The following is a 15,670-nucleotide window of genomic DNA, read 5'->3' on the forward strand; positions in this document are numbered from 1 at the left end:
ATCGCGGCGAAAAAAAGTAAATAATTAAGAAAGGCGTGGGATTTAAAGACAATAGCTTTGGATCAAAAGAAAAGCTTAGCAGGGGAAAGCTCTAGGAAAATGATAACCCAGCTTTTCCAAAAAGTTTCCCTCTAAAAGTCGTTGTCTAAGACAGTTTTTTTTCGGCAGCAAAAGCCAAATGTAGATGGCGCTCCATCATAGAAAAAGAAACTGTTATTAACTTAAGTTGATATCATGATGAGATTATAACGTGTATTAAGGGCCAAATTACTTCCTCATTTACCATAATTTCATTTTCCGTGTTGGCATTGCCATTTCCTGGTTTAACCCATAACAAAAACCTCTTCAGCAGTTATTACGCTTAATTTGAAAACATTTAATTACCATTAATTATATTTTTGTATAATTACATTTTCTGTTTTATTGTTACATTTATATGCTTATAGTGCATCATCATATATATTATGCTTAGTAAAATCACGCAAATGTTTCATTAAAAATTGATGCCTTCATTTTTGTAACGTTGTAAAGAGAACGACGTGCTGTCCCGGGGAAGTCGTTATTGCTTTTGCTCTATCCATGGCTATTGTTGCAATTAAATTCGGCCAAATGATGATTTTGTTGGGCTTTTTGTTGTTTTCATTGTTTTTTTTTTCTTCCATTGTTGTCAGCTTCCCCATTGCGATTTAATTAAAATTATGAACTCGCTTAGTTGGCATTAAATAACAAATAAAATAAATTCTACATGCGATTTATATAAAAAAAGTTCTTGTTTTTCTTTTTGATTTTGTTTTTTCCTCTCTTTTTTTTTGTTGTTCCTCCTTCTGGTGTATACACTTAGCAAAAATACGCATTACAAACTATTAGCAGTGTTGCCTTCAAGCGGGCGGGGGCGGTTGGTGGCGGAGGATGAGGCGTGGTGTACACATTTAAAACCTAAGAATATCATTCGCACTCGATTTTTGAGAGAAAGAGCTGCGGAGCATTAGTGATCCATGCAAAGAGTAAATTATCCATTAATCTCTGGATTTCCCACCTACATCCTAGTACCTAAACTGTCCCTTCTTCCCCCTCTCGTTGTGGTAAACCCTCAGTGGCGAGTAGCTACCATTTCCGTTTCCATTCAGTGACGCTCCAGCTCCATTTCCGTTTCCAGTTCCATTGCCAGCACCGTTTCCGGTTCCTGTATTGCCAAAGTTCTGGGAAGCCGATCCAGAGATCAACTCCTCGGAGTGCTGCGGCTTGGCAGTGCAGCGTGGAGCAAGGATTAGATTGTAGATTCCAAAGTAAACCAAAGCCACCACGCAAGCTACGATTGCCAGCCATTGGTAGGTGCAGGACCAGGCCTCCAGTTTGGGGTTCCTCTCATCGCGAGCCAATCCAATCAGAGCGCCAAAGCCTTTGCCTGAAAAGAGTATGTTTTAATATTAGTATCTAAATTAAATTTTAACTTAGAGGCACTTACCCAATCCAAAGAAGGCCAAGACAGCAATTGCCTGTCCAGTAGCAGTCAGTTTCCTTGGCATGGCATGTCGCATATACAAAATGATCGTGATCCAAATCAAACCAATAACAGCCGGCTCAATGGTCTCCATGATGACAGTCAACCACTCAGTCTGGGCATCACTCAAGGCGGTAAATCTAATCACAAAGATGGCCAAACCACCGATGAAGATATTCGAGTGACCACAGTACTCGATGAACTTGTCCACATTGAAGAACAGAACCAGGATGAGGATCAGACCCGAATAGCACACGGCATTCGCATCAATGAAGGTCCAACGGAGGTAGCTATGAATGCTGCTCCAGAAGGTGCCGAACAGAATGGATACCAATGTGAGCACAAAGATCTCGGGACTGTAACGACGAATGGCTGACATGGGAACCACCAGCATTCCGGTCTTCGTGTGCCACCACCACTCCGGTGGACTAAGAGGCATCTGAGAGGCACAGAGCAGCACTACGGCACCCAAAACGAAGCTTACGATGAAGATGATAAGAGCAACCAGGGCAGCATCATGGTTGGGTTCGTTTTGGAAGAAGAACAGATCCAGTGGCGAGAAGAGCACCACATAGCCAATGGCACCCCAAACATATTGGCGGCACACCTCTCCCCTGCCCTCTGAGGTTTCACGCACAGCGATCACAATTGCGGTGTTGAGGAGAGTAAGTGCAGCCATGGGGAAAATGTCTCCAATCAGTCGAATGGTGGTATAACCCACAAGGGTTTCCTGAACACTGCCAGTGGTCTAAAATAGATTTTAAAATTGTATAAAATATTAAAAAAAATAAAATAGTAATCCTTACATTGGTACACTCGCTGTCTGAGAGCACACTCTTCTCATGGTAGGGATTCACCACCTGACACTCAATCATGGGCTTGCAGTTGCTGTCGTTTTGCATGTACTGCTTGAAGTCCTTCATGTAAGTCACCTGCTCAGCGGGAATGTGGCACTGGAAGCCCTCTGAAAACCAAAGAACATAGTTACAGGTCATTTTAATATTTAAATCAAACCTAAAACATACGTTTTAACTATTTTAAGTAGTTAAAAGTATAGATTTCCGATTTAACTCACCCAGTGGATACTGGCACCATCCCTCATAGTCATCATAGTGCTCCTCCTGACTGATAGCTGAACCCATAAGAGCATCCATCACCACGCTGGTGGTGTCTTCAGTGTAGGCATGACAGTGCTTCACCACATCCTCACCATCCTGGTTGCGCTGAGTCAGGCAGACATGCGGCGGCTGAACGTAGACCTTGGTGGGGGGCTTCTTGACCTGTCTGATGGATCGGTGGACAGGGGCCTCACCACTGATGGCCTCCACACCTGCACTATCAGCTACATCAGAGCTCTCCAAGTCCCTCCTGGTGCGCAGACTTTCTGTGACCGCAGTACTGGCCTCATCCTCATAATCGAACTCTGAACTCTGCTCTGTAGAAGGCGCTGGTGTAGGAACCTCTGCTAACCAAGCCACATAGAGCGGTTCGTAGAGCTTGGGATTCTGGCAACTGTAGGTGCAACGCGTCAGGTTGATCTTGCCCTCCTTCTGATCCCACCGGCTGCAACTAGAGTTTGAGCCACAACGCTCTTGGAACAAAAATCCTCCAGTTTCATCGCAGCCAAAGCTGACCAGTGGCTCACGGATCTCCCCACGCCTAGTAACTTCTGGTACAGCAAACAGGAAAGCGTAGATAAAGGCAGAGATCAGCAGGAACACGGCTGTCAAGACACGCAGAGTCCTTCCAAATGTGTTCGGATTTTTGGCAGCCAAACGATCAGCCCAAGGACCAGCGATCAAAGGACCCAAAATGGACACAAATGGCGCCAAAATGGTAATGGTGCGGTATTCCGAGAAGTTCAGGCCCAGAAGCAGGGGCTTTGTGGCATGCAGCACATGCAAAGCTGTGAGACCTGTAAAGTAAAATTAAGTTAGATTAATATAGGAAAATTTGATTAATAATAATTGATATATTATAATATTGATTATTTACAATTGATCTTTCTTGAGTGTGGCAAAAATAAAAGTAACGGAAAAATACATACGTAGTCCCGCCTTTAAGGAGATTCTGGCGGTGCCTAACTCGCTTAGAGTGACCGTCCTTTTTCTCACGCTCTAATTGAGTATATTAGTATATTTTAAAGAAGAGGTGGCTGAGACTAGTAGGTATGACCCCTCTTGGTTACTCTGGCCACGTCACTACAAGATCCCGCTTTAATATTATTTACTATCTGTTTTAACTCACCGGTAATGACAAAGAATACCACAAACTTCAGCGATATCAACGTCTTGTTGACACGCGGCTTGCGCTCGGCTATAAAACCCATTGCCTCGATTCGGGTTACTACAAACTATCTGTATAAAATCTCAGTAATTAAGCCACCTTTCGGGGGTTTCGTTCTTCCTCGTCGATTTCCTCTTCGTTTCGTTGGGACTCAGTTGCTCATGTTAAACTCGATGGGTACTGTAGATGAAAAACCAAGAATAAGAACAAGTTAATAATAGTTGTTTATATTTTTTAACATTTTCTTAGATGACAAAAGAAGACAACCAAATCGACATTGAAATACGAGTACAAGAGCCTCACGCAACCGCAAAAGTCACAGAAACCCAGTAACGGTAAGTAATAGCAACTGAAACCACAAATAAACAATAAGATATGAGAGGCTGTAAAAACTATTTGAGCACCCATCAGTATGTGGATGCTACACATTTTGATGCTAGCCTCTGTCCAATTTGTGGGCATATCAAAAAGCAATCAAGCCATTTGATGCCACCACCCATCGATGATAATCGGCTGGCAAACACAACAGGCTGCTGAAAATCATTCGAAAAGCTCATTCAGAGAGCCCCTCTGATATTACAAATATAAATATATACGTGTCACAATGGGGTGTCAAAAATAAACAAGTGTCAATAGGCAATAGGCCACAGTCGGCGTTCATAACACACATACGCACCATTGCACAGCACAGCGGCTGCCAGGGCAGCAACAACATCAATAACAACATAACTAAAATAACACTGTAATTGAACACAATGACAACAACAAACATCGACAAAACAGTAATGAAATATATATTGTGCCTGCCCTAGACATAAATTTAAATTAACTGTCAACGAAATTGTCAATGGCACGTTTGTAGCTTTAATCGTCAGCAAACTATTTGCTAAAGATTATGATAAGAGAGAATGCTGGAGGGGTTAAATTGTGATGCATACAAGTGCAGTCAATGTTATAGTACTTTAGGTTATTATTAATCACCGCATATGTGAAATAGTTACCAATTCTTCATTAATTCCTCAAAGATTTCAAAGAGAAGAAAATATTTTCTTAATTCTTGTATTTCAATTTAGTTGATTGTAACTACAGATCTGCTATTCATTCAACCCCTCCTGTATTCTTAATGCAACCACTAGACAGTGCATTAAACCCACTCGACAAGTAAATTGCTTGATAATAACTAAAACGCATGTGAGGAAGGCAAAAGAAACCCACTCTTTCGCCTGTCTGAATTGCAATTTGCAAGATGATACTTAAAGTGATATCTGTTCCTCAGCATTGACAGTGGGCAACGTGTAAGGAAAGGAAAAGGAAAGTGCCAGACGGTTATCATATTTTCCGAACTGCGCAGCCCAGCTGAGAGAGAACTCAGATGGCGAGAAACGAGATTTAAGTAGTTTGTGGCAAAACCGGTTGTTTGGCTTGTCGTCTAGGCAAATTACATCACCCCGAGCAAAAAGGCAGAAAAAGCGAAACATTTGACTGACTCTGCGTGTGATCTACGCCCCCAAAAGAAGAAAAACAAAAACTCAACCCAACCCAAACGAACGGAAGGTCAGGCAGATGGGCATCCATCTGCAAAATCTCCACGAGAAACCACCAGCTAATTGAACGAATCACATCAACTCCAAGGTCTGATTTACATACAATTTATAAACTGTTAAGCTTTTAAATGCTAGAGGGTCAATCAATAATGTAAAACTCGAAAGCCAAGCCAAAGGCCAAGCGAAACACAAACACAAATTGATAAGTAAACATAATATTTAGTCTGGCCAATGAGTCATCTATAAATGCCCTGTAATCTTACAAAAATAGATGGCTTATCAGTGGGATGAAGCTGCAACAAATTGAGTTTAACAAAAACAAAACACAAAATATTACCGGCTTATCTTAGCATCGCATTGAATTTAGCCGGAGGTTTGGTACTGAAAAAAAAGTCAAACTGCTAAACAAAAGCCAAATAAACCAGCAATGCATGACGTAAGCCAAATAATAACAAAAACAATACGAGAGCAGCTATAAAAAATGTCGCTGGCTTTGAGACCAAAATTCAAATTAGTAACCAGCCGACGAGCAAAAGCAAAAAGGCTGAAAAAAAAACTATATAGCTTCAGTTTCAACTTAATGACAATACGCCCAGCACGCACACACCCAAAAAGAAAAACTAAAAACCCCCAAAACAAAACCATCCAAATCCGGGCTCCACAGCCTGGACTACCCAGTGATTGCCCCACATGAGCACTACCTATGACACAGTGCGCTTATTTATGACCTAAGGTAAACTTTGGCCGGCGCTAGCCCCAGAAATTCCAAAAAAAAAATAAAAACAAAAAACGAAAAACATACAGAAACAGCAACGTAAACCAAAATGGCTGGCATTTTCCTATTGCGTGTTCGGGTGGGCCGAGATCGGAGGAAGAGGTGCCATTCGAATCTAAGGGAACTAGCTCCAAGCATTTGACAATTAACCGTACTGTATATAGCATAGAATATGTATATATCTGTACAGGCGACAAACATCTGGCAAGTCTCTAGAAGATTTGATTTTTATATTTCCAAAATAAATCATGTTAAAGCTTTTATAAATCCATCTTGTTATCTTTCCGTTTTTAGTGCCCTTGACGCCCACATATCTTATGAAAAATATTCTGCCTGCTCTTTTAAAAGATTTTCTGATGATTTACTGCATTACTTGGTTTTCTTATTTCACAAAAAAGTCTAAGTATGTCTATATAAAAAATGTTAGGAAGATCTTTTATACTTATGATCTGATTAACTTGATATTATGTATTATGTTATGTTACTTACAAACTTCTCAGCATTCAAATTTATTTATAATTTTTTAACTTTTTAAAACCTTATACCTTTCCTATCTGCTTTCCCCATCGACAGCTTTGCCGCCTGAGCAAATTATCCGAGTTTTCTTTTTCGGTTTTCGCCACACGCCCGCTTGCAACTTTTCCGCTTGGTTGGCCTCTGCCTTTTGTTTCTGCTGCCAAATGAAAACCCACTGTGAGAACTCTGCGTGCATGTTTGTTACTTTTTTTTGTGTGAGGAACTTGATGGCGTCGCCAGTGGTTCGTTAATTATGTACAAATGTGTCAGTACATAGGTAACCGAAAATAGAAATTTAATTACAACATAAAGCAATCAGCCTGACCCTCTGCTGTTTATCAGCTTCATACTAAATCACTTTGTAAATGTCAATTAGTGATAAGGCCAAAGCTGGAGACCGAAAATCGAAATACAATGAGGTAATACATTTGCCCATGCCTTATGCAAATCGAATTGGTTGGATTTTTTGCATTTGTTTGTTTGTTTTTGTTTCTTTTCTCATTGTTTGCGCAACACATTTTAACACCTTAACGGGCTGCTGAAAATTTACGTTTTTTGCGCTGTCAAATATTTTTTCTTGAGTGCAAAAGTTAGCTCCTAGCTATTGGATATCTAATATCTGAAACACACATTGTGGGTCAATTTTATTTAGATTTTTTTTAGAGAGAGAAGGGAGAGGGGAAACTGCTTCAGACAGCTAGCCGCCCGCTTAATTATGCGTAACACGACTACAGAAAATAAAATGCATAATAGAAAAGCCGCAACAAAGGCCGCTTGCATTTAGCTTAAATTTATGAATGGATATACAAACTATAGTAGCCAGGGCGCACTGTGCCGGGGCTTTAATTAACATTTAAAATGCATAAATTGTGCCACCATTCGAACTGTGTCAACAATTTGGATCCGAACATGGGCGGCAAAAGCTAACGTAGGTTGATTGCCACGGCAAGTGCAACGTCTTTGAAGGTCTAGACATTAGACTAAAGACTCTTGAAAAGGTCCCAATGAAAGTGAGGAAAATTTATTGTTTTTGCCTGGATTTATGCCAGATTTTTCAGCCAGTCAATGCACTGTTAATGACTTAAATCTACTAAATGCAACATTAAGTTTTTCTCCATTTCAATTTTACTCGAGCTTACTGAGTGTTAATTTCGTTTGTAAATTTGCACATTTCTTGGCAATTGCCTTTTGACATTTAGCCAGCATAAATTTCCCAATACGCAAATCAGTTTCGCCTGCTTAAAGTCCCCTCTCTCTTGCACATATTTATCGATTTGTTTTGGTATTTGATCGTATTGGTATCGTATTTGGTATTTTCATCGTAATATTCTACAGTTAATTGGGGCTCTCTATTTGTTTACATTTCAGTCACGTAGCGAAATTCTGGTTTATTTTCCACATTACTATTGCACTCGAACGACCTACACTCACTCTATAGACCCACACACAAATCTCTAGTTGAATGAACGTAGAAAAGTGCCGCACCGTTAATCAATTGGGTAAGTTATAAAGCTATAGACTGACTGACTTATTGATGAATTCGTCAGGGGAGTTTTTGAGGTGAGGCAATCACATTGCACGCCTGCGGGACAAACCTTGGCGACGATACTTTATGTGGCACATTTCCGTTAGGGCTCCATTAATGATATTGTGCAACGATTTCATTGTTTTCGTGTGAGGTCTTTTCAAATGCTAGATTTGCATTTGGCATTGCCATTCCCTCGGTGCATTATGGAAATATGCCATAAAGACATTTTCCTGACTCACAGTCGTGTGTTGACAACTCGTCTGGAATGCTGCCAGCTCAGATGGGCCTTAACGAAGTACACGAAGCTACAAAGATCATAAGTATAAATATATCTTATATATATTCTGATGTATATTAGCAACTAAATTTTCATTCCTCCCAATATTTTTAATCATTATTTTTACACTCTCTTAAGATCGCTATGAAGAAATCTAATATATTAAAAGGTGCTTAAACGTATTAATGAGGGTGAGAATAGAATATAGACTATACTTTTCATAGTCTTACATTTCAGAATACCTAAATCATGTAGTCTAGTGCTCGATATACAAATACGCTTCAAGTCTATTTATATTCCTTCCACCCACTTGTCTTCAAGCAAATTACAATCAACTTAGCATCTTTCGATCGGCTGAAATGCACTTAAAAACGCATTCCCATTAACAGAATAACAACATAACAAGGCTCCCCTGAGGAGCTATTTGGTTATTTGGTCACGCCCCTAACCGGGTGATACACGCAATCCACTTCCAATCCCTTTCCCTCCAGTGCACCTTCTATATATGCTAGCCCATGTTCGCTGCCGGCTAATTAATTAAGCTGAAGAAAATTGGGTCAAAACACATGGGCAAGTGCATGGGGGTGGTCATAGTGAGCCGACCCTTTGAGATCTTCATGTTTTCCATGCTTCCGAATAGGAAAATTCGTTAAATTTCCAACAGGCCCAACAAGAATTTATGTGCAAATGTAAAGCCAGCGGAGCCCATGATTGAGCAATTTATAGAGCAGCCACACGCAAGTCACATTTCCCCCAGGGGCTAGGGCCAAAGAGGGGAAAAACTAGACAAGTTCCGAATTTTCCGACAAGGGAGAAGGACAGGGAGGTTAAGTTATGCAGATGAACAAATCCAGTGGAGAAATAATTTCCACATAGTTTATGGCGAAAATTCTCTCAATTAGTGCGAGACGCGCACACACAAATAGAAAATCTGTCTTTCTGCCGCCCGGGGGCAGAAAAATACAAAAAAAATTTCATAAATATTTCAGTCTAGCATGAATTTATTGTTGTTTATATTTGATTTGAGAATCCAGTTTCAATATGGACCACAAACCCAGAAAGTAACTAAACCAAACAGATTGCCGAAATATAAATGTATTTTATTCGAATTAAATTCTTATAGAATTTTCATCGACATCGAATGTGTTTAAGGATTTCCCACAATTGTTTACTTTAAATCTGTACTCCTAATAAACAAGATGGAAATTCTAAACTTCAAAGTTTCAAAGGGGAGTAGTTTAATTTGATTGTTATTTTTAGGCCACACAATGTGGAAAATCCAATGCACATGGAACATGTTCTAGGTAAGCATTTGCTGGGAAAAATTGAAATTCTTGTTTTCGTGGTGAGAGGTGGAGGCCAACCAGGCCAGTCAGCCAGCCAGCCACTTGGATGCAAATGGGCCGCCGGCCGGCAGCAACTTGCAACTTGTTGCCGCCTCATGCACTTTTGTTTACATCACTTGTTTCTTTTCTCAGTTTTTCCCTGTCCGCCCAGTCCAGCTGTCTGCCAAATTGGTCAGCCAAGGTGGGTGGTTTTCAAATTGCAATGAAAATTATGAAATATTCTCATTTAATTCTGTTTGATTTTCAGTGCCATAGTCAGCGATGATGTAGCAAGACCCATTAAACTGTCCGAAACTTATTTCAGCTTCAATTTGTTAGTGTCATGACCCCAGAGACAGCCATCGTCTACGTTTCTCTAGAGATATTTGGAGCAATGCCTCGATGACATCATCATCTGTTTGTTTTGACGCAATATTTTTCGGGCCGATCTATATTTAAAAAACTTTTTAGCACTCAGATTGTGGACTAGGAAGAGGGGGAAAGCATCTTGAGGCTAAAACTGAATCACTCTTCAGAGGTTCTAATGTATTAATTTACTTATCAATAAGAACGTGCTTTATTTGAGTTTTCTTAATCAATTTCTAAGTATTGCAAAAGCAAAAAATTATTAAAAAGTTCATTGATTTTTCCACTTGACAAAAGCTTTTTGAGACCATAACTGATGATTTCATGCTGAAAAATTTATGATTAGTCTAGCTACTGGTCATGAAGGACGTCCATGCCTTTCAGATTTTCTAAATCAATTTTCCACCATCAAGCAAATAATGATATCATGCCCAAAGATTGCTGACTCAGTGTATGAGATATTTGCATATAACCTCGTATTTTCCTATGCATTTGGAACGCTTTAATGCAGCGTGAAAATATTTCTGCCAGCCAACCCCCTCTTTCCCGCTTTCTAACATATTTTTAAAATACTTTTGCAATTTTTGCCATTGGAACGACATGGAATTCGAATTTAATTGAATTGTAATTGCAATGGTTTTAAGTTTCGGTTTTCAATTAATTATTTAGTGGGCTAATTGCCGTTATCCGAAAAGAGAATTCAAGTGACGGCGCCGACAATTGAGACATCAGTGTTGCGCAGCCGCAGGCGCAATATGGGGCCACAACAGAAAGCCAAATTCGGAGTTGGCAATCAAAGTCAGGGCAGCCCAGTGGCGCTGACACGACCCGGAGTCAAGTCTAGAGAGGATCTTTTGGCCAACCAAGTCACGCACTGCAGACATTTCCTCAAAACTTGATTTCCAATTCAATGGCAGCAAATGCAATTCTGGAAACCGGCCCCCAAGAGCGCCAGCCAGCCAGCCCGCAAAAGGAGATACAAAGATACATTTGTAGCTACAAGTTGGCTTTGACGTTGGCCTGTCATTCAAGCGGCTTCAGATACTCGTAAACAGGAAAACATTTCCTCGAATGTGCAGCATTAACTTGAACATGTTCTCGATTGCCTCACAACATTTCCTTTGTCTGTCTACGACAACGACAAAGACGACGGCGACAACCACAAGAAAAGACACAGAAAATAATCCCTATTTTATTTGGCGTGGGCAGTTCTCGTCGACTTTTGCCTGACAATGGCGCCGTCTGACATTGAAATTCTGTGGCATTTAACTGCCTAGCTTAATGGTAATGTTTGCAGGACCCAAACCCTACGACTTGCTTGCCAAAAAACCAAAAAACAGAATCAACAAAAGTTTGCCCCAGTTTCGTTGGTCCGCCAAAATAGTAGTGCGTCATAAATAAAAACAAACAACGCGGCTACTGTAAATGCTAGGGGGTCCATGACAGTTGCCGAAATAGCCTGAAAGTATCTTGCTCTCTGTGGTACAGTATATATATATAGATATTTTTGGGTATATATATCTTTTGAGACAGCCTGAAGGAGGCGACGACATTTCTGAGTCATCCGCATCTTGCTAAAGCTTTGACACACATAAAGCAATAGTGTTTGGGGCATGTAAAGAGAAACTAAATACAGTGGTAACTACATATAAAGAACATAAATAAATAAGATGTGAAGGTTATTGAAGAAATACTTATTGAGTGGCCAAAATGCTTTGCAGAAGTTCTTTTTGAAAGCTTCGTAACTTCTTCTTATAAAATCATAATGATTCTTAGCAACATTTTAAAGTTGAAAACTAATAAACAAATTCCCTATATCTGCTCCCATTTTGTGACATCAGAATACTGTAAATAAACCAAATTAACAAACATAAACAATTAATGAACCAAAAAACAACAATAAAACTTAAATGTTTACTTCCTGTCTTCCCCTCTCCCTGCCTTTCTTATGATTTCATTTATTCCTTTCAGATTATTTTGGTCACTAGGGATCCGTTTATTTGCCCACATGCCATGTCGTTGTATATAAAAAACACACACAGCATATTGAAAGTATTCCTCACCAGATGTGCGAATGGATGAGCTCAAAATGTCGACAATATCACCCACAACATATAGCCATTCACTTTATACATATGAGCAATTTGAAATTCTGGAAAAATTCAGCACAGAATTTAAGTTTAGCTAACATAATTTCGATACGAGGGCAAATAAACTGACAGACCAGCAGAGACAGAGAGAGAGAGAGATCTGATCAGTGGAAGATCATGATGAGGTTATCGCTGATGACGCCAAAATGATGTCATATACGGCGGACACACTCGAATGCTTTATATCTAAAGCTTGTTTTTGGGTTTTGTGTTTCAAATTAAACCCATACCAATATAAGGTAGGTAACGCCTATATATATATTTTATGTGCCCCCCTCTGGCCCATTGATGGGCTTTTGTGTTGGTGTAGCTCCATTGTTTGCCATTAGAATGTCTTGTTGTCTGCCGGTTTTAAGCTCCGAAGTTGTTTGTCGGGTTTTTGTCCGCAAAGATCGGCACACTACCTCATCCACTCGTTTTGGCTTTCTGCAAAATTCAAGTTCAAGCTACAGACGATGCGGGTGTATATTTTGTTTCTTACTTTTTGTAGGTATATAGGTAGGTATATATATATCAAAAAACAGCAAACAAAACTGGAAAGTAAGGCAAAAAGACATTAGCAAGGTGGAGATATCTTGAAATTTCTAGACTTTCTTAGGGTTGGTGTCTAACGATTTCCTAAGGGTGGTTCCCAACACAATCCACCTTTCGGGGTGGTTTCCTGACTCCTCTAACAGCGCTTCTTAACCTTCTTTCGGCGTAGATTTCATTTTTGGCTTGATTGACGGCAACGCCTGGCGGCGTGTTTTAATGCCGATTTCCCACTTTTATTGCCAAGGGGTGGTTGCTTTTTATTTACGTCTCAGCGTACCGGCATTTGTTTTTCACCCCATCGGTATTTTTTCGTCGAAATCCCACACGCATAACTTTGTTACTTTTTTGGCTACTTTATGGTAAGTTAGGGTGATGATAAATTGCTTAATTTATTGATAGATCTGGAAATATGTGGAAGTATTTGGGTCAATGGTTGGCAGAAGGGTCGAAGGATTTACATACATTTGAGAAAAAGGAAACATAAGCATCTTGCATTCTTAGATTTCATTCTTGGGGTCTCTTTTTAAGCTACTTAAAAAGTTGCTAGAAGGACAAAGGATTGATTTTGAAATTTGATATGCTACTTTTGTACTCAAAATGAAATAAGAAAAAATATTTAGAGGGAATTTGAAATAAAGCAAAGAGAAGAATGAAGATTCTTGTAGCTATATTATGTAAATAAACTCTCTCTAATTTAATTAAAGAATCAATTAGATAATTGCTTTTTGTTAAAAGGCCATTTTGGGAAATACCTTCCCACTAACCACTTGGTCGCTGAACTCATAAACCCATTTAAGCAACTATTAGGTCATTCCCATAAAAATAAAAGCTCAAAAGGGGCCCGTCTGCCACTGCAAAAACTTCATAAATGGGCTGGAAAAAAAGAAGAAAAAAAGGTTGCAAATGCTAAAAAGGAAACGCAACAGTTGCAACATGGTAAGTGGGCTGCCACTGCTGCCAACGTCATGGGTGGAAAATAAAAATGTCAATAAAAATTACAGCAAATTGCTGCCTGCCTCGCCTCCCCCATACAGAAACCCAGCAGTTGGTATTAGGGGGCGGAAAAAGTGGTCACACGCAGGCCCTTTAATTGCAGTTACCAAGGTTACTATCCTATCTCTACTATCCTGGCGTCAATTGAGCGTTCTGCTGATTAAATTACCCGAGTGCACAGTGTCTATGTGTGGGTAACAAACAAAAGGATAATGGAGCAGGGGATAGGGTATAGTGCATTAAGCAATTGTCCTTTTCATAGTTTCATATATATGCCAGGGCCATGTCGCCAGGCAGTCTCAGCGTCAGCGAGTCGCCACGAAAATTGCACTTTTACAGTCAGTCAACCCAAAAACTTTGTTTTATCGTTGTGTTTCCCTACAATTTCATTGATTTTTCTCTTCTCCTAGCTGATGATTTCATTTTTCTGACCCTAACACAAGGGAACGAGAATCACGAGAATCCTTGGTGGCAAATGCAACACGTGACCGAAGGCAAACGAAGTCCTTGGCGGGTAACGAAGTCACATCATTTTCCCTTTTAATTTCGTCTTTTGACTGCCACCGATGACCGCAGAAGCCACCAAACCAGATGACATCACACGGCTGTGAGTGGGTTTGATTCAGTGTGTCAGTGGGTTTGGTGTGCGAAATGATTGATGACTAAGCTTTAAGGAAGGTTTTTTTGGAGGATTTATAAAAGATATTTAAGGGATATATATGACTTAAGAAGAACTGTATTTAAAGTTCCTTTAAAATATCCAAAAAATAGTTATGATGTATTAAGAAGTTAAGTAAAAATCAATTCTGTTTTTAGTATATATGTAGGAAGTTTTATGATAATTAATAAGAATATAGTATATAGACTTATACAGTATCATATAATATCCTATTTAAGAGGTTTTAGGTTTAAATCAACAATACAAGTGTTGTTTTCAGTAAAATTTTAGACATCCAAAACGAAAGTTCTCAAAGAAGTTCTCTCCAGAACGTAGTATAGTTTCCAACACCAACTTTTCTCAAAACTTTTCTTTTCCATTACAAATTCACAACCAAATCTTAACATTGCCATTTTCAAAATGCAAATATTAATAACATTTCCATTCGATATGGCCAGGACTGCCATAAAAGTATCCGAAAATCGCTCAATAATGTTTCTGTTCTTCTGGCAATTGCTTAGGCTAATTATTGAGTTAATCACCGATTCGTAGCTTCTTGTTTGTTATGGTTTTATTATTTGCTATTTATATACGTTCTCCATTAACCAAAAAGCGCACAAACACACTGACAAACGCACACATACATAGACTTGTATAAATTAACAACACGGGCACTTGTTCAGATGTGGCCAACTGTCGCCAGGGAATTCGAAAACGTATTTAATCGTATCTTTTTTTATTTCTCTCTTTCTCGCTTATTTTTCAAATTAAATGAAAATATTTTAAATTCAACACTGTGCCAGGGACAAGAACAACAGGCGACAACGCCGCCAAAAACTAAACGCGCAGCAATTTCTGAAAAGCGACGGTTGGACTACGAAAATAAGTTTTTCGAGTTCAAAAAGAACAGAAGAGCAAAGGCAAAACACTATTTTATGTATATATGTAAGTGGCTAAAAGGGAAAACACACCGAAAGGCGCGCGTCGCCGACTTTGTTTTTATTTTAAATATATTTTTTTGGCGGCAGCTGCCTGAAGTCAAAAAGAAGCTCCCGGCGTGGGTGATTTCGAGACACGATTTTCAATTACTTTTCATTGATATTTCCAACGACTGGTAATCCGCGTGCGCGTCCAAACGCCTCGCCGTTCGAAAGAAAACTAAATGGCCGGAGACCAAAAACCCAGAGAATACTCGCCCAGCTGTTCCGGTCTGCCGG

The 15,670-nt window shown here is 39.6% G+C and overlaps 1 protein-coding gene across 1 annotated transcript; it reads right to left on the minus strand.

Moving 5' to 3' along the window:
* Positions 1-390: 390 nt before the first annotated feature.
* LOC108114457 lies at positions 391-15,608 on the minus strand. Its single transcript, XM_017225458.2, has 6 exons — positions 15,425-15,608; positions 3,749-3,967; positions 2,577-3,416; positions 2,308-2,465; positions 1,466-2,249; positions 391-1,405 (listed from the first exon to the last, which is right to left on the minus strand). Exons 2-6 carry the CDS (start codon positions 3,828-3,830, stop codon positions 1,044-1,046), a joined length of 2,226 nt encoding a protein of 741 aa, XP_017080947.1. The 5' UTR covers positions 3,831-3,967; positions 15,425-15,608; the 3' UTR covers positions 391-1,043.
* Positions 15,609-15,670: the final 62 nt, after the last annotated feature.

Source organism: Drosophila eugracilis, unplaced genomic scaffold (genome assembly GCF_018153835.1).
Source record: "Drosophila eugracilis isolate 14026-0451.02 unplaced genomic scaffold, ASM1815383v1 contig_2154, whole genome shotgun sequence".
Lineage (NCBI taxonomy): Eukaryota > Metazoa > Arthropoda > Insecta > Diptera > Drosophilidae > Drosophila > Drosophila eugracilis.

Excerpts from the sequence above, each read along its gene's own strand:
- LOC108114457 (XM_017225458.2), bottom strand. The coding sequence starts at position 3,830 with ATGGGTTTTATAGCCGAGCGCAAGCCGCGTGTCAACAAGACGTTGATA. Across the intron at positions 2,466-2,576 it reads ATGGTGCCAGTATCCACTGG|AGGGCTTCCAGTGCCACATT; the intron begins GTGAGTTAAATC and ends TTTGGTTTTCAG. Across the intron at positions 2,250-2,307 it reads CAGACAGCGAGTGTACCAAT|ACCACTGGCAGTGTTCAGGA; the intron begins GTAAGGATTACT and ends AATCTATTTTAG.